Source organism: Scyliorhinus canicula, chromosome 27, assembly GCF_902713615.1.
Source record: "Scyliorhinus canicula chromosome 27, sScyCan1.1, whole genome shotgun sequence".
Taxonomy (NCBI): domain Eukaryota; kingdom Metazoa; phylum Chordata; class Chondrichthyes; order Carcharhiniformes; family Scyliorhinidae; genus Scyliorhinus; species Scyliorhinus canicula.
Window position 1 is genome coordinate 24,067,682 of NC_052172.1, and position 19,981 is coordinate 24,087,662.

General features: G+C 49.6%; 1 protein-coding gene across 1 annotated transcript in view; it reads left to right on the plus strand.

Moving 5' to 3' along the window:
- The window catches only part of LOC119957724 (latent-transforming growth factor beta-binding protein 1-like), a 182,732-nt gene that overhangs the window by 23,660 nt on the left and 139,091 nt on the right, over window positions 1-19,981 (plus strand). Inside the window, exons 3-4 of the mRNA XM_038785804.1 lie at window positions 1,946-2,222; window positions 19,354-19,541. Coding sequence (XP_038641732.1) covers window positions 1,946-2,222; window positions 19,354-19,541 — 465 coding nt within the window. The remainder of the gene's footprint in view (window positions 1-1,945; window positions 2,223-19,353; window positions 19,542-19,981) is intronic.

Below are 19,981 nucleotides of genomic sequence, written 5' to 3' on the forward strand. Positions count from 1 at the left end.
CTCTCTCTGCTCTCTCCGCTCTCTCTCCGCTCTCTCTCTCCTCTCTCTCTCCGCTTGCTCTCTCCTCTCTCTCTCCTCTCTCCGCTCTCTCTCCTCTCTCTCTCCTCTCTCCGCTCTCTCCGCTCTCTCTGCTCTCTCTCCTCTTCCACTCTCTCTCCTCTCTCTGCTCTCTCTGCTCTCTCCGCTCTCTCTGCTCTCTCTGCTCTCTCCGCTCTCTCTCTCTGCTCTCTCTCTGCTCTCTCTGCTCTCTCTGTTCTCTCTCTCTCCTCTCTCCGCTCTCTCTGCTCTCTCCGCTCTCTCTCTCCTCTTCTCTCTCTGCTCTCTCCGCTCTCTCTCTCTGCTCTCTCTCTGATCGCTCTGCTCTCTCTGCTCTCTCTCCTCTCTCCGCTCTCTCTCTCTGCTCTCTCTCTGCTCTCTCTGCTCTCTCCGCTCTCTCCTCTCTCCGCTCTCTCTGCTCTCTCCGCTCTCTCTCTCTGCTCTCTCCGCTCTCTCTGCTCTCTCAGCTCTCTCCGCCCTCTCTCTCTGCTCTCTCCGCTCTCTCTCCTCTCTCCACTCTCACGCCTCTCTCCGCTCTCTCTCCTCTCTCCGCTCTCTCTGCTCTCTCCGCTCTCTCTCCTCTCTCTGCTCTCTGCTCTCTCTCCGCTCTCTCTCCGCTCTTTCTCCGCTCTCTCTCTTCTCTGCTCTCCCTGCTCTTTCTGCTCTCTCCGCTCTCTCTCCTCTCTCTCCGCTCTCTCTCCTCTCTCTCTCCTCTCTCTCTCTGCTCTCTCCGCTCTCTCTCCTCTCTCTCTCCTCTCTCTCTCTGCTCTCTCTCCTCTCTCTCTCCTCTCTCTCTGCTCTCTCCGCTCTCTCTCTCTGCTCTCTCTGCTCTCTCCGCTCTCTCTCTCTGCTCTCTCTCTGCTCTCTCTGCTCTCTCCGCTCTCTGTCCTCTCTCCGCTCTCTCTGCTCTCTCCGCTCTCTCTCTCTGCTCTCTCTGCTCTCTCTGCTCTCTCCGCTCTCTCTCCTCTCTCCGCTCTCTCAGCTCTCTCCACTCTCTCTCTCTCCTCTCTCCGCTCTCTCTCCTCTCTCCGCTCTCTCTACTCTCTCCTCTCTCTCTCCTCTCTCCGCTCTCTCTGCTCTCTCTGCTCTCTCTCCGCTCTCTCTCCGCTCTCTCCGCTCTCTCTCTTCTCTCTCTCTCTTCTCTGCTCTCTCTGCTCTTTCTGCTCTCTCCGCTCTCTCTCCTCTCTCTCCGCTCTCTCTCCTCTCTCTCTCCTCTCTCTCTCCGCTCTCTCTCTCCTCTCTCCTCTCTCCGCTCTCTCTCCGCTCTCTCTCCGCTCTCTCTCTTCTCTGCTCTCTCCGCTCTCTCTCTTCTCTCTCTCTTCTCTACTCTCTCTGCTCTCGCCGCGCTCTCTCCTCTCTCTCTCCTCTCTCTGCTCTTTCTGCTCTTTCCGCTCTCTCTCCGCTCGCTCTCTCTCTTTCATTTTTTCTTTTAAATAGGGTTCTGCAGTTTATATTATTTCTTTGCCTTTGATTTTATTCACTCTGTTGGCTTTGGGCAGGTTCGTGTCCGTCTCCTTATTTCTCCACTTAGAAGTTGATGTTGTTTTCTCCGATCACACATGTAAAATACTTGTTTACCACTAACAGGCGAATTCACATCTCACCATTTCCCCAGATGCCTTTCTCTAATCATCTCCCTGTTTAACTTTTTTTAACCATAATTTTCCCCAATTGGTAGCAGTAAACTCTCTGGATTGAGTCTGTCACTGTCCTCCTGTGGAAGCTTTGTGTCCACCAGATAATGAGGACTTTACTGACCAAACTGAGCTGGGTTTAATCCCAGAGTCCGAGGTGAAATGTTCAATATTTAACACACTGCGCCAGCTAAACACTTGATTTTACTTTTTGAACATTGTCAGAGATTTTCTTCCTGACTGAGCTGATTGGTTATGTTTTGATTATTTCACAGCTATCTGCTTCCCACGCTGTCAAAACGGTGGGTTTTGTCAAAGGCCTCAGACCTGTGTGTGCAAACCTGCTTTCACGGGTACACGGTGCGAAATGGTGACTGACATTCTGCTTCTGACCAATCGTGCAACAGCCCCGCCCCAAACCCAACCTGTGCCAGCTTTGTCCATTGTCCGACACAGAAAGAAGGAAAAGAGGGAGAGAGCGACAGGCAAGAAAACACCAAGCATGCGCTACATTGGCCGAAAGAAGTCGACAGTCCGTTGGCAACCACTAACGTAAGTACCGAGGGAACCATAACAATGGAGTTGTTGGGGAAGAATGTTAATCAACTGCATCTAAGGGCAGATCCATCCTACAAATTGCTGTTCCTTCGACTTGTGTTGGGTATGTGTGTGTACGCAATGTGTCAACGCAGAGACCAACAGAAACGGCTGACAGGCTAAATCAGCAAGAAACTGCTACCTCTGGGAATTAAATGGGCAGAGAGACCAACGACAGTTATCGTGAGAATCAACTCTGGCTCTTAAAGCCCACCCCGTGAGTTTGGGCGATGCCACTGTGGTGATCCACTGTGTAATTGTGTGTGTGCCTGTATTAGGGGATATACAGCAGTACCTGTACTACAGGTTCGCCGGTAGCCCCTGCCGGCTAGCTCCGCCCACAAGGAGCCGTATAAATATGTATGAGTTCTCCAGAGCAGCCATTCTACCAGCTGCAGTCGGAGGATAAACATCTAACTGTAATAAAGCCTCTCTTGTACCCATTTGGGTCTTTAGTACACGATAACGCAACAGCCACCACTGTTGATGAGAAGAGTGAACCAATGGTTGATGTCCCAGCACAATGGTATAGTCTGTCCTTTAATGTACTTAGTTTTCTTTCCAGGTGAGTATCCAGTCTGCTCTCTGAGACACTTTTCCCACTGTAATATTGTTCAGGATTGGAACCCCATCAAAGACATCGGGCAGAATTCTCTGCTCCCCACGCTGGGTGAGAGAATCGCGGGAGGGCCGGGCGACTCACGCCACGCCGCCCTGGCACCCCCCGCGATTCTCCCACCCCCCCACCCGCTCGCAGAATCGGCGCTCGCTGTTTTTCACGGCGACCAGCGATCCTTCGGCCTGGATGGGCCGAGCGGCCTGACGTTCCCGACTGGTTCACGACAGCGGCAACCACACCTGGTCGCTGCCGTCGTGAACATGGCGTCAAAGTTTTGTTTGTGGCTTGTGGGGGTTGGAGAGGGGAGTGAGCACCATGGCCGTGCTCGGGAGGGGACTGGCCCGCGATCGGTGCCCACCGATCATCGGGCCGGCGTCTCCAAGAGACGCACTCTTTCCCCTCCGCCGCCCCGCAAGATCAAGCCGCCACGTCTTGCGGGGCAGCGGAGGGGAAGACGGCAACCGCGCATGCGCGGGTTGGAGCCGGCAGCCATCGTGACGTCAGCCGCGCATGCGCCGTTGGAGCCGGCCAACCTGCGCGGCTGACGTCACTTAGGCGCCGCCGTTGTGTCATTCTCGGCGCGCCGCCTTGACGCAAGCGTCAAGGCCCGGTGGCCGAGATTTACGGAGCGCCGCTCCTAGCACCCTGGGGGGTTGAATAGGGTGCGAGGAGCGGGCTCCGAGGCCGTCGTGAAACTCGGCCGTGTTCACGACGGCCTTCCCGATGCCGCGCGGGAGCGGCGAATTCTTCCCATCAACTTGAAATGAACAGCAAACTAGCTCAGAGGAGAGGTTAGAAAAACTCGGTCTGTTCTCACTGGAACGGCGGAGGTTGAGAGGCGACCTGATAGAGGTCTACAAGATTATGTGGGACTTGGACAGTGTGGATAATTTTTCATGGGCGGTGTAATGAACTCCAATTGGCTTTATTGGTTGGCCAATTGGAGTATGAGATCCCTCAGTGATAGCTCATTGAGGGGGCCCATATAATCACCTGTGTAGGCTTTGTGAGCCAGTCTTAAGTTGACTGGACTGCTAGCAGCACTGTTTGTAGCTGCTCCTGTAATATCGTTATTGTAAATAAATATTGGTGTGGTGACAGAACTCCTGCCTCCCGTGGATTACTACAGGCGGTGAGGAAGTTTGTGGAAATTACTCTCAAACCACAATTGCACGATACAAAAGAGGGAAATGCAGAGCTGCATGCTGCTCAGGAAAGGGTTAATGTTAACTGCAACGCCGATTCTTGGCATTTTTATTTACAGGCCTGCAGCCACCTGCTGCTCACATGGTCATCAATCGTACATCACCAAACCCACAAATAGAATCTTTTTAAGTTTACGACCTCAATCATTGATGTGTTTAATCTTTCAACAAGTCAAGATCGATTACACAGAGCTACTCTCGATTATGTCACCTGGATATTATATGGAACGATACTCGGAGCGTTTGGGTGGATGAGGAAGGGCGGTTGGGGTAGTTTCCCAGGAGCTAAAATGTTCAGATTCCTGCCCTGCACCTACATTTCCCAAAGTGTGCTTGAAGCATCAGACAGAATTCTTTCTTTGTACAAACTGACAGATCAAAGTGGGACATTATCAAGGAGCTGTGTTGAATCCGGCATTAGAAATAGCTACCGTCTTTTCCGGGGGTTCTATTGTGTTTCCGATGAATGCCCTCTGGAAATGAATGACAACCCTCTGTGATAGGACATGCTTCAGTCAGGATACCTGCCCAGTGGCACTGTGGGTGCGCAGCATTTACCACGAGCCATCTCCCTCAACGCCATCAGACCAATTACTGTTTGATGCTGACATCTGCAGGAAAGAGCTTCACACAGACAGATGTTGGGTGGATTGTTACCTTTTACCCAGTCTGTGTTATAGGAGGCGAACATGGAGAAACGGTGTGGATAAACTTTACCAGGAGTTTACAAACTGTTACACACATGGTGTATTTGTGGTGAATTCTCCAGATGTCAGCAATTAGACACAACAGGTGCAAGGGAGCAATTCGCTCTCCACAGAGTGATCCCGGATCGGGATTGGAATACAGTGATCCCAGACCCAGATCGGGATTGGAATAGAGTGATCCAAGACCCGGATCGGGATTGGAATATAATGATCCCAGACCTGGAGCGGGATTGGAATACAGTGATCCCAGACCCGGATCGGGATTGGAATATAGTGATCCCAGACCTGGATCGGGATTGGAATATAATGATCCCAGACCTGGATCGGGATCCACAGAGCGATCCCAGAGCAGGATTGAGATCCACACAGTGATCCCAGAACCTGGATCAGGATCTTCATTGATTCCAGAGCCTAATCGGGATCCACAGAGATCCCAGACCCAGATCAGGATCCGCAGTGATCCCAGAACCCAGATCGGGATCCACCGAGCGATCCCAGAACCTGGATCAGGATCTGCAGTGATTCCAGAGCCGGATCGGGATCCACAGAGTGATCCCAGAACCCGGATTGGGATCCACACAGTGATCCCAGAACCCGGATCGGGATCCACACAGTGATCCCAGAACCCAGATCGGGATCCACACAGTGATCCCAGAACCCGGATCGGGATCCACACAGTGATCCCAGAACCCGGATCGGGATCCACACAGTGATCCCAGAGCTGGATCGGGATCCACACAGTGATCCCAGAGCTGGATCGGGATCCACACAGTAATTCCAGATCCGGATCGGGATCCACACAGTGATTCTAGATCCGGATCGGGATCCACACAGTGATTCCAGATCCACATCGGGATCCACACAGTGATTCCAGATCAGGATCCACAGAGTGATCCCTGAGCCGGATCGGGATCCACACAGTGATCCCAGAACACGGAAATGGGATAAACACAGTGATCCCAGAGCCGGATCGGGATCCACACAGTGATCCCAGAACCCGGATTGGGATCCACACAGTGATCCCAGAACCCGGAAATGGGATAAACACAGTGATCCCAGAACCCGGATTGGGATTCCACACAGTGATCCCAGAACCCGGATTGGGATCCACACAGTGATTCCAGATCGGGACCGACAGAGTGATCCCAGAGCCGGATCGGGATGGGATCCACAGAGTGATCCCAGAACCCGGATCGGGATCCACAGAGTGATCCCAGAACCAGGATCAGGATCCACAGAGTGATCACAGAACCTGGATCGGGATCCACACACTGATCCCAGAACCTGGATCGGGATCCACAGAGTGATCCCAGAACCCGGATCGGGATCAACACAGTGATTCCAGATCCGGATCAGGATACACACAGTGACCCCAGAGCCGGATCGGGATCCACAGAGTAATCCCAGAACCTGGATTGGGATCCACAGAATGATCCCAGAGCTCGATCGGGATCCACACAGTGATCCCAGAACCCGGATCGGGATCCACAGAGTGATCCCAGAATCCAGATTGGGATCCACACAGTGAACCCAGAGCCGGATCGGGATCCACAGAGTGATCGCAGAACCCGTATCAGGATCCACACAGTGAACCCAGAGCCGGATCGGGATCTACAGATTGATCCCAGAGCCGGATCGGGATCCACAGATTGATCCCAGAGCTGGATCGGGATCCACAGAGCTGGATCGGGATCCACAGAGTGATCCCAGAACCCGTATCAGGATCCACACATCAGTGATCTCGGAGCCGGAGCCGGATCCACGGAGTGATCCCGGAGACGGATCCACACAGTGATCCCGGAGCCGGAGCCGGATCCACGGAGTGATCCCGGAGCCGGATCCACACAGTGATCCCGGAGCCGGATCCACACAGTGATCCCGGAGCCGGAGCCGGATCCACACTTTGATCCCGGAGCCGGAGCCGGATCCACACAGTGATCCCGGAGCCGGAGCCGGATCCACGGAGTGATCCCGGAGCCGGATCCACACAGTGATCCCGGAGCCGGATCCACACAGTGATCCCGGAGCCGGAGCCGGATCCACACTGCGATCCCGGAGCCGGAGCCGGATCCACACTGCGATCCCGGAGCCGGAGCCGGATCCACGGAGTGATCCCGGAGCCGGATCCACACAGTGATCCCGGAGCCGGATCCACACAGTGATCCCGGAGCCGGAGCCGGATCCACACAGTGATCCCGGAGCCGGAGCCGGATCCACACTGTGATCCCGGAGCCGGAGCCGGATCCACACAGTGATCCCGGAGCCGGAGCCGGATCCACACAGTGATCCCGGAGCCTGAGCCGGATCCACACAGTGATCCTGGAGCTGGCTCAGGGTTTTTATCGTGAATCCAGACTGGTGGGTCTGTATTATCCGTTTCTCTGGTGAATTGCTGAGTAACTTCCTTAAGTTTACCTGGAAACAATTAAAGCCGATGCCAAGATATTTCTTAATTTTGGAAATTAACAACGAAAATATTTATTTGTCCTCTCTTTCTTGTTCTCTCTTTCAGTGTGTGTCTTCTTCCATTTCTCTCCCCTCTCTCTCTCTCTCTATCCCTTTTCCCTTTCTATTTCCTTCCCTCTCGTCCTCCTGTATCTGTCTCATTCCTTCTTTCTCTCTCTCTCTCTCTCTCTCTTTCCCTCTGTCTCTTTCATTCGTGTTCCTCCAACTCCCTGTAAACTTTGCCTCTGGCTGTGCTCTCTGGACTTCAGTAAGTGTTTGTATCCTCTGGGGAAGCAGTTGTGGAATGTTTATTTAAAAGAAGAACTCAGCTTGGTGCCGGGATTGTTCATAGTGGAGTCCTGTTTGTGTGTGAGAATTCAGCCCAGCAGAGCAGACTGTTACCATTTTGGGTCAGAGAGTGAGCAAGGTGCACAAAGAGCCTGAATGGAATTGAAAGGCAGGAGGCGACTGCAGGAGTTGGCCAGACAGGGTGGATTGGAAGAGGAGGAGGAGGATTTTAAATTGAACACATTTCGGAACAGGAAGGAATCTGTGTGTGTGTAGGAATCGGAGCAATAAGATGTTCATTGTTTGTGTGGACAATAATCACTTGATTCTATTTGTAGAGCAGGAATCTCAGAACCATATTTCTCCTTCAATCGACTCTACTAAACAAAACAAAAACAAAACTCTAAATGATACCTTATTGAGTTGCTTGTGAAGTTTACTGTCTGACAAAGAGCCAATGTCCGATTTAGAATCCCACCAGAGCGGCTCCAAACATTTGGTGCAAAGCACTTTGTGATCTCTCCCAGATATGACCAGGTACTGGTCAGCATCCTTCAACCTCTTCATGAACATAAATAACACTTAAAGAAAGGATGGAAGATTCTGGACAATTATATATAATTTTCCCAGACCCGTCCTTCCCACAGGGGCTGGAGTCACAGAACAGAAAGCACTTCTGTTGTGTCTGAAAACATTTTACATAATTAATTATGTTGAACCAGTCACTGTGAGTCAGGAGGCAGCTAATTTATATACAGTAAGATTTATCAACAAACATTGTGAAGAACATTAAACATAGGGGTATCGTTGGCCCTTAGAGGGACGTCAGGGTGGCACAGTGGCTCGCACTGCTGCCTCACAGCTCCAGGGACCCAGGTTCAATTCCGGCCTCGGGTGACTGTCTGTGCGGAGTCTGCACGTTCTCCCCGTGTCTGCGTGGGTTTCCTCCGGGTGCTCCGAGTTCCTCCCACAGTCCAAAGATGTGCAAGTTAAGTGGATTGGATATGCTAAATTGCCCTTGGTGTCCAAGGATGTGAGGGTTATGTGGGGTTACAGGGATAGTGTGGCAGCCTGGTTAGAATGCTCTTTCAGAGGGTCAGAGTATACACGATGGGCCAAATGGCCTCCTTCTGCACTAGTTGTCCTATGATGGAATAGGATTGTGGTGGACCATCCACCTCAACTCCACCTTCCTGCACTATTTCTGTTTTCCTTGATTCCCTTAAATATCCAAAGTTTAATTAATTTGTAACTTGAAAATACTCAGTGCATGGGGTCTCCGAGCCCTCCAGGGTACCGATTTTCAAAGATTCACAAACCTTTGGATAAAGGAATTTTCCTTTTATCTGTCCTAAATGATCAACTCCTTACTCAAAATCTAGTCCCTGGCTCCAGATTCCCAAACAGGAAACCTGTTTCTCAGCATCTGTCAAATCCTTTAAGGATGTAGGGTTCACCTCTGATGTTGCTAAACTCTGAGGAATATAGGCCAATCTCTGCTCGTAGTGCAATCCTCCAGTAGTCCAGTAAACTCCATGTTATATTTTCCCTTCGTTAAGACCAAAACTGCACACGTTACTCCATGTGTGGTCTCGCCATTGCCCTATATTATTGTTGTAAGCCCGATTCACTCATACTCTAATCCGATTTTAATAAAGGCAAATCCATCATTTGCTTTCCCATTTGCTGGTTGTGCTGCCGTGTTAACTTTCTGGGATGCCTGACGAAGAACATCCAGATCCCTCTCAATGCAATCTCTCACCATTTAAAAATAATTTGCTTTTCTATTCTTCTGCCCACACTGGGTGCCGTCATATTTCTCAGCATTATATTCAATCTGTGACATTCTTTCCCACTTACTTAACCTGCCTTACAATTCCTTTGCAGCTTTTTTTTTGCATCTTACTCACAGATTACTTCACTTTGTTTTATCAGAAAAGTCGGATAAATTGAACTAAATTCCTTCACATCAGTTATTTGTTTTTTTTTTAATTTAGAGTGCCCAATTCATTTTTTCCAATTAAGGGGCAATTTAGCGTTGGCAATCCACCTACCCTGCACATTTTTTCGGGTTGTGGGGGTGAGACCCACGCAGACACGGGGAGAATGTGCAAACTCCACATGGACAGAGACCCAGAGCCGGGATCGAACCTGGGGCCTCGGCGCCATGGGGCAGCAGTGCTAACCACTGCGCCACCGTGCTGCCCTCACATCAGTTATTAATATAAACTTGTAAATACCTGAGGCTATAACACCGATACTTGCAGGACTTTTGCTAATTACAGCCTGGAAATAACTCATTTATCCCACTCTCGCCTTCCTATCTGTAAATCAATCTTTAATCCATGCTAATATTTTACCCCCAGCCCTATGAGCCCTAATTTTGTTTAATAATCTCTCGTGCGGCACCTCATCAGAAACCTGGTTTAGCTCAGTGGGCTAGACTGCTGGTTTGTGATGCAGAACAAGGCCAGCAGCACAGGTTCAATTCCCGTACCAGCTTACCCGAACAGGCACCGGAATGTGGCAACTAGGGGATTTTCGCAGTAACTTCATACTTGTGACAATAAAAGTTTATTATTATTATCAAATGCATTCTGGAAATTCAAATGTACCATAGCCATTGGTTTCCTCTGTAGGTAAACCCTTAAAAAACACTGACACAATCACAAAATCTACACCCATTGAGTGTGCACTGTCTCGCTGAAAGAGCATTCTACATTATCTTGAATCTGTGTCCCCTCTAGTTTTCGATAACCTTGATACTATTCTCTGATATATCCTCCTTATCAGTTGATACATCTCCACTTCCCATAGCTCGTTTTTCTCCTCTCCACTCTGACTTTCCCCTCAGGTTTCCAGCCCTCTGCCAATCTAGTTCAAACCCTCCTCAATATCACTAACAAACATCGCTATGAGGATATTAATCCCAGTCCTGTTAAGGTGCAAACTATCCTTCTTGTACAGGCCCCCCCTTCTCCAGAACCAGTCCCAATGGCTCAGAGTTCTAAAGCCCTCCCTCCGACTCCATTTCTCCAGCCACGTGTTGAACTGCTCAATCTTCTTATTCCAGCTCGTGGCACTGGGAGTAATCCCGAATTACTGCTTTAATTCCCTTCCTAATTCCCTAAACTCTGCTTTCTGAACCTCATCCCCTTTCCTCCCAATGTTGTTTGCCCCAATATGGACCATGATCTCTGGATGCCCCCCCCCCCCCCCTCCCCCAGAGGAATGTCCTCAGCCACTCCCCGACATCCTTCACCCTGACAACAGAAAGGCAACACACCATCCTGGAGTCATGCCTATTGCCTGCAGGAATGCCTGTCTGCTCCCCAATGATAGAATCTCCTGCCACCATGGCACACCCACTCTCCCTCTTCCCCTCTTTAACGACTGAGCCAGCCATGGTCCCACAATCCTGGCTCTTGCTACTGTCCTCCTGAGGAACCATCTCAATCACCTGCATCCAAAATGGAAAAGTTCTGAGACATCCAGATAGCCTCAGGGGATTCCTGCACTCCCTGCATCATTCTCTTAGACACTCTGCCGGTCACCCTCTCCGCCTCTGCCTGTGTATTTATTGGCTGTGGTGTGATCACCTTACTAAATGTGCTATCCACATAATCTTTATCTTCATCTTCACACCTTGCGGATGACGCACTACGATTCCAACAGCCACTCGAGTTCTGCAATCCCCAAGCTGACAGTTCTGCACCTGGTTCTACTTCCTGCAGATGTAGTCATGAAGCCACTTCCCACATCTCGCAGGATGCACATTCCACAAGGACGAGCTGCTCTGACATTCCTTAAACTACATGTTAAGTGTTCACTGCAATATGGTTATAATATTATAACTCACCTGTGACTCACCAATCATCTCCTCTGTGTCAATTCTGGAAAGGCCAATACTTACCAACCAATCAACTTAAAGTACACCTGTAGTATCACTTTTAGATTTTATTTGTAAACCCCTGGCAGGCTCTCTCTCTTCAAACTCTGAACTCCTGCTGCTTTGTCTCCTTTCATAAATTTGTGTTGACTTTGCCCAATTATGATTTTACTGCCCTTTTACAGCGTGACTACTAATAGAATCCAGGGTGCGATCCAATGGCCGTGCTGCAGCTGTAAAGTAACTCGCTTCCAGGATCTACCCAGCTCGCCACACTTCCCGAGATCCAATGTGACCTCGCGAGACATTGCGATGTGAACCCTGCCCATTGTGGGCAGGATCTCTGCAGATTAGGGCAGGGCAGTTAGCCGGGCTCTAATGTGCAGATTCTCGAGGCACCTGAAGCTTTGCGATTCAACCCCTTCACCTCGGAGACCCCGGGAGAGTGGCGTTTAGCACTGGTCTCCAGAAACAGGAACCAGATGGAACGGCACTCGTGAGGAGTGTCCCAGGGGATCAGTGGCCCCCAGCTGCATGCCTTTGGGCAGGATAGTGTGTTGGCACAGCTGGTACCACCTGGGCACCAGCTTTGCACTGCCAAGGTGTCCAAGTGGCATCGCCAACTGGCCTGGGCACTGCCAGAGTACAGGTGGCAGCACCAGCTGGCATGGGCACTGCCAGAGTACAGGTGGCAGCACCAGCTAGCATGGGCACTGCCAGAGTACAGGTGGCATCACCAGCTGGCATGGGCACTGCCAGAGTACAGGTGGCATCACCAGCTGGCATGGGCACTGACAGTGTACAGGTGGCATCACTAGCTAGCATGGGCACTGCCAGTGTACAGGTGGCATCACCAGCTAGCATGGGCACTGACAGTGTACAGGTGGCATCACTAGCTAGCATGGGCACTGCCAGTGTACAGGTGGCATCACCAGCTGGCATGGGCACTGCCAGTGTACAGGTGGTATCACTAGCTAGCATGGGCACTGCCAGTGTACAGGTGGCATAACCAGCTGGCATGGGCACTGCCAGAGTGTACAGGTGACATCACCATCTAGCATGGGCACTGCCAGAGTGTACAGGTGACATCACCATCTAGCATGGGCACTGCCAGTGTACAGGTGACATCACCAGCTGGCATGGGCACTGCCATGATGGCAGGTTGGCACTGCCAAGCTGCCAACCTACCATTTCTGTGTGCACGTGATAGGGCCGGCGGTGCCCTGCACGGGTGTTGGGGGATGTGGGGACCCTCCTCCCAGACTGCGTTCAGCGTTAAGGCGGGGGGGGGGGGGGGGAATTGGGGATCACTTCAGGGATGATGTCCCGATTTCTCGCTTGGAGCTCCCCCCTGTACAAAACGGGATTGGGTGCAGCCTCCGCTGTGTGTTATCCACTGAGGCTCCTTATCAAACACATGTCGCGTGTTATAGCCATGTGTTTCCCAGCACTGCGAGTGCCAGGAAACACGCAGCTAAATGTGCTCACAATGGAACTTTGTCCCAATCAGTTGAATCGAACCCCCAGTGTTTCTCCCACTGATGTCAGGTTAACTGAGCTCTTGTCAACCATTCTACTCTAATAATTCTTGATTAATGGCCTAATTCTGCTCCTATGTCTTTTGATCTAATTGGTTCAATGATATTTCCCTTCCACAAAACCATGTTGACTCTGCCCGATCCCAATATGATTTTCTAAATTTCCTGCAAACCTCCTAAATATTGGATTCTAGCAATTTGACAGATGTTAGACCAACTAGCCTGTAGTTGCCGGCTTCATGCCTCCATCCTTTTCAATCTCCTTCCAGCACCAAAGGAATTTTGGAAGGTTATACCCAATGCCTCGACTATCTCTATTTTCCTGTTTTCTTTCTCTCTCATTTCTTTAATAGCAGGATTATATTTTCTAGCTTCCAATTATGGCAGACATTCTAGAACCTAAAAAATCTAAGATCAATTAGATGTGATCCTGTTTAATGTGTTTTTCTGGTGTTGTTTGGCCAAGGCTCCGAGCATTACTTTTCTCCTCACCTTGGCGAAGATCAGCTACCTCTGCGCAAGCAGAATATGGGGCCTGCTCCAAGCTGGTCTGTGTAACTCAGGGCCACATCAGCTGCTAAAGAAGTCAATAGGAGAATTGAACAGATGCTTAATTTCCCCATTGGCTTCGGGAGTGAAGTGGGAAATGTTTAAACCTGAAATGTTAGAGATTCGTGGCAACGATTATCTTACTCGTTGAGTTCAGTGGAGAAGACCTTTCAGAATGTGGGAAATGTTCGTTTAAATTTTGGTTCTGTGCGCAGAGAAAAAAACTCTTTATAGTTCCTCTTCTTTCAACAGTAAAAAGAAATTTTACAGGCTTCTGAGTAGGAGAGAAAGTGATTTATATTACTAAACTGTCAGAAACAATGTGATTCATTACAGTTTCTTTGAACTTTCATTAAAGTTTAAGGAAGGAAAAGATAATTTTATGATCCTGAAATAAATTGTTTCTTTATTGAAATGATTCCTGGGCAGATTTTCCCGGTATAGTTTGAACATCTGTCTGAGCAATTGTAGGAATTTGGATGCAATAGGAGAACCTTTTCAAAGAGATTCAGCAGGTGTTTAGTGGCCTTTGAGAATGGTTGTCCCTGTCTCAATCATTGGTTTGGATCCATCCAGGTCTCATGATTATTTGTTGGCAATGTCATGGTTTCAATCTACCTGGATCTACAGAGCCTGTGATATGGTTTGACTTGGTGAGAACATTGTGGATTCGAGCCCAGGGCCTGTTTGCCACTCCAGTGGATTACTGTAGGAATATTGAATTCTTTCCATGCCATTGACCGTCTTTGGAAACTTAAAGGGTGGGGATAGTTAGGGGAATAACCCTGACCCCCTAATATAATGTTCTTCTCGGATGGCCTGATTTATATGACAACAACACTTGTAGCAATGGGGAAACACTGACGAGTTTCTGCTCCCTGGATCTAGAATACCTGGCGCTAAAATGCCGCCCCTACTACCTTCCGCGGGAGTTCAGCTCCATTACCTTGACGGCAGTTTACATCCCACCCCATGCGAATGTGAAAATCGCACTGGACGAAATATTCACCACCACAAATAGCCTTGAAATGAAACATCCCCAGGCCTTGTTCATTGTAGCTGGGGACTCCAATCAGGCCAAGCTCAAGAACATACTACCAAGTTACCACCAACACGTCACCTGTTCCACCAGAGGCCCAAACATCCGACACCACTGCTACACAAATATCAAACATGCCTACCGCTCTATCGCCAGCCCACACTTTGGCAATCTGACCACAAGGCTGTACTCCTGCTCCCGGCTTATCAGCAAAAACTGAAGCGGGAGAACCCGTCAAAGAAAGTTGTGCATTGTTGGTCTGAGGAATTGGATGATCTCCTAGGGGGCTGCTTAGAGTCAGTGGACTGGTCAGTATTTAAAAACTCTGCGACCAGCCGGAATGAGTATGCCACGACAGTAACTGACTTCATTAGTAAGTGTGTAGGAGACTGTGTGCCAAAGAAGCAAATCCGCATGTTTCCCAACCGGATACCCTGGATGAACAGGGATATCCACCGCTTGCTGAAGTCTAGGTCTGAGGCGTTCAAGTCAGGCGACCCTGACCTATACAAGAAAGCCGGATATGATCTAAAGAAATCCATCAAAGATGCCAAAAAGACAGTACCGGACCAAGCTCGAGTCCCAGGCTAGCCACACGGATCCCCGCCATCTATGACAAGGTCTGCAAGACATAACGGGCTACAAGATGTGGTGAATGTAACGAACCATCACAAGATAAAGGGATGTAAAATCGTCAGCTCCAACGCACCCCTCCCTGATGAGCTCAATGCATTCTATGCCCGCTTTGAGCAAGAGATCAGCGAGAGCGAGCCCTCCACCCCAGAAGCCTCGGAAGAACTTGTATCTGAGATCACCACTGCAGACGTCAGAGGAGCCTCCTCGAAGGTCAACCCACAGAAAGCCACTGGCCCGGATGGGGTACCCCGACGGGCACTAAGGTCTTGCACGGATCAGCTGGCGGGGGGTATTCGCAGACATCTTCAACCTCTCTTTACAACAATCTGAGGTCCCTATCTGCTTCAAGAAGATGACCATCATCCCTGTACCAAAAAAAGCTAAGCAGCGTGCCTTAATGACTATCGCCCAGTGGCTCTGACATCCATCATCATGAAGTGCTTCGAAAGGTTAGTCATGGCACGAATCAACTCCAGCCTCCCGGATTGCCTTGATCCACTACAGTTCGCCGACCGCTGCAACAGGTCCACAGCAGACGCCATCTCCCTGGCCCTGCACTCTACCCTGGAACACCTAGATAACAAAGACACCTACGTCAGACTCCTATTTATCGACTACAGCTCAGCCTTCAACACCATCATTCCTCCGAAACTCATCTCCAAACTCCGTGGCCTTGGCCTCGGCTCCTCCCTCTGCGACTGGATCCTGAACTTTCTAACCCACAGGCCACAATCAGTAAGGATAGGCAACAACAGCTCCTCCACGATCATCCTCAACACCGGTGCCCCACAAGGCTGTGTCCTCAGCCCCCTACTATACTCCTGATACACCTATGACTGTGTGGCCAAATTCCCGTCCAACTCGATTTTCAAATTTGCTGATGACACCACCGTAGTGGGTCGGATTTCAAACAATGACAAGACAGAGTACAGGAATGAGATAGAGAATCTGGTAAACTGGTGCGACGACAATAATCTCTCCCTCAATGTCAACAAAACAAAGGAGATTGTCATCGACTTCAGGAAGCGTAGTGGAGAACATGCCCCTGTCTGCATCAATGGGAACGAAATAGAAAGGGTCGAGAGCTTCAAATTTTTAGGTGTACAGATCACCAACAGCCTGTCCTGGTCCCCCCCATGCCGACACTATAGTTACGAAAGCCCACCAACGACTCTACTTTCTCAGGAGACTAAGGAAATTTGGCACGTCAGCTATGACTCGCACCAACTTTTACAGATGCCCCATAGAAAGCATTCTTTCTGGTTGTATCAAAGCTTGGTATGGAGACTGCTCTGCCCAAGACCGCAGGAAACTACAAAAGGTTGTGAATGTAGCCCAGTCCATCACACAAACCAGCCTCCCATCCATTGACTCTATCTATAATTCCCGCTGCCTCAGAAAGGCAGCCAGCATAATTAAGGACCCCACGCACCCCGGACATACTCTCTTCCACCTTCTTCCGTCAGGAAAAAGATACCAAAGTTTGAAGTCACGTACCAACCGACTCAAGAACAGCTTCTTCCCTGCTGCCATCAGACTTTTGAATGGACCTACCTCGTATTAAGTTGATCTTTTCTCTACACCTTGCTATAACTGTAACATTATATTCTGCAGTCTCTCCTTCCTTCCCTATGTACGGTATGCATTGTTTGTACAGCATGCAAGAAACTAATACATGTGACAATAAATCAAATCAAAGCTAAAGCTATAAATGATTTATTAACATTAACTGTGGATCAAATACATACAAAACACCAGATGAATAACAATATGATTATGCACAAGCAACTTCTCTTTCCAGCTTCCTCCAGCCAGTCTGAGGGGTCACTTGACTGTAACATTCATTTATATAGTGAATGGCAGCACGGTAGCACAGTGGTTAGCACAGTTGATTGACAGCTCCAGGGTCCCTGGTTCGATTCCCAGCTTGGGTCACTGTCTGTGCGGAGTCTGCACGTTCTCCCCGTGTCTGAGTGGGTTTCCTCGGGGTGCTCCGGTTTTCTCCCACAATCCAAAGATGTGCAGGTTAGGTGGATTGACAATGCTAAATTGCCCTTAGTGTCCAAAAAACGTTAGCTGGGGTTACTGGGTTACGGGGATAGGGTGCTCTTTCCAAGAGCCGGTGCAGACTCGAAGGGCCGAATGGCCTCCTTCTGCACTGTAAATTCTATGATTCTATGAGACTCCTAGTGGTCAGCCGGTGAATTACAACCCAGCCATGATGTCACCACACCGAACTGGAGCATGTAACCCTCCCACCATGCCCCAAGGCACACACTCCTGACATGGTTCATGAAGAATTGTCCCTGAGGCTTCAGTTACTCTATAGAATCATGACCTTTAGATGTAAAGATAAACCAAGTTTGGTTTAATTGCTTCAACATGTAATTTAAGTTGATTGGGCAAATTTCAAAGAAGACCTGGGAGGTCCTCATGGTCAACATTCCTCTGTGGCCCACATAATCTGAGCATTCCCCTTGTGTCAGCTGCACGCGAGCTGCCGTGTTTGCTAGAATTCTCACTGCACTTCAAACTAATTCATTCTCTGTGATGCATGAGATATTTAGATGTGATGTGCTTCGCTGCAAATCCAAAGGTAGCATTCATTACAGAGATCACAACAAGACAGTAGAGGGAACTTTACTTTGTATCTAACCCCGTGCTATACCTGCCCTGGGAGTGTTTGATGGGGACAGTGTAGAGGGAGCTTTACTCTGTATCTAACCCCGTGCTGTACCTGTCCTGGGAGTGTTTGATGGGGACAGTGCAGAGGGAGCTTTACTCTGTATCTAACCCCGTGCTGTTCCTGTCCTGGGAGTGTTTGATGGGGACAGTATAGAGGGAGCTTTACTCTGTATCTAACCCCGTGCTGTACCTGTCCTGGGAGTGTTTGATGGGGGACAGTGCAGAGGGAGGTTTACTCTGTATCTAACCCCGTGCTGGACCTGTCCTGGGAGTGTTTGATGGGGACAGTGTAGAGGGAGCTTTACTCTGTATCTAACCCTGTGCTGTACCTGTCCTGGGAGAGTTTGATGGGGATAGTGTGGAGGGAGCTTTACTCTGTATCTAACCCCATGCTGTACCTGTCCTGGGAGTGTTTGATGGGGACAGTGCAGAGGGAGCTTTACTCTGTATCTAACCCCGTGCTGTTCCTGTCCTGGGAGTGTTTGATGGGGACAGTATAGAGGGAGCTTTACTCTGTATCTAACCCCGTGCTGTACCTGTCCTGGGAGAGTTTGATGGGGATAGTGTGGAGGGAGCTTTACTCTGTATCTAACCCCGTGCTGTACCTGTCCTGGGAGAGTTTGATGGGGATAGTGTGGAGGGAGCTTTACTCTGTATCTAACCCCGTGCTGTACCTGTCCTGGGAGAGTTTGATGGGGATAGTGTGGAGGGAGCTTTACTCTGTATCTAACCCTGTGCTGTACCTGTCCTGGGAGTGTTTGATAGGGATTATGTAGAGGGAGCTGTAGCCTGTGGGTTGGTTTAGGTTCTGGATCAACACAGCCTGGGATCCTTCGTCCCCACGATGTGCATCTGATCAGTTTGCAGCTGGTGCCAAAAGTCCTTGTTTTTTACCTTTCTTCATTTTGGCAGCAAAACACTCGTCTGTATTGCGAGTGGAGACAGAAAGTTGAGCCAGGAACAGTCTGAGTAATTCTGTCTGAAAATTGAATGTAAACACTAAGTAGATTTTCACCTTCCCGTCTGCAGTAATTCAAACTTTGGAACATACAACTGATAACTGGCTGTTTTTCCGGGTATTTACTCCATATATGTGCAGAAGCTGACACTCTGGGATAGAGACCTGAGGGACCACATGGAAGTGAATTGTTTCTGTTGACCTGGTGTTTAAATGATAATTAGCAATAATCCAGAGGAGGAAACATAAACTAATGGAGTGGGGCTTTTAACTGGTGACTTTTCTTATTGTGTTCCGCCTTTTCACTTTCCTCCCCTCTTCCTCACCTCCCTCACTCCTCCTTCTCGCTCCCCTTCTCCCGTTTATTTTCCTGTACCCTATTCTTGAATTCTCTGCTCAAATCCTCCTCCCAATCTCCTCCCTCTCTCCCTTCCTCCCTCCACTCTCTCCCTTTGTTTCAGTAATGATGTCCCAAATTCTGTGCCATTGATGTGCGCCGTGTTCATTTCTGTTCCTCTTCCTTTACAGTGTGAAGCAAGCACAGTCTGTGTTACTGAGGAAACTGGCGTTATCCAGCCGGCACTCCGTCAAAGTCACCAAAAGCCACTTGCTGCCAGCACCTGATGCCACACCCAGCACAAAGAGCCAGGGCCCGAAAGCTAATCCGAGGGCACCTGGGCGGAGTCAACCGAGAGTCAAACAAACAAACGTTAAAGGTAAAGTGGGAGTGAGCTGGTGGAATTTGGGATCCAGGAACCAGTGCTTCCCACAATCCCGAGACGAGGACCTCCCCTGTGATCCTCCATCATTCTGATGTCGCAGCTAGCAAGACGTGCCAGGGGAAATAGACCTCCTTCACTGCAGAGGCTTCGTTCAATACACAATGTTAGTTGCATATAAGTGAAAAATCTGAGCTGATCTGATCCAGTTCTCAGACACCTTGATCACTGATTAATTCTCACTCTCACAATTCAGGAACAGCTCTTTCAAATCCTCTGCCTGCCCATCACATCTACCGCCGACAGGGACAAGGGCAACAAAGACATGAGAACCACCAAGTTCACCTCCAAGCTCCAGACCATTTTGTAACCACATTGCCCTCCGTTACTGCTGCTCTGTGAGGTGCATGAACTCCCTTCCAAAGAGCACACTGTGG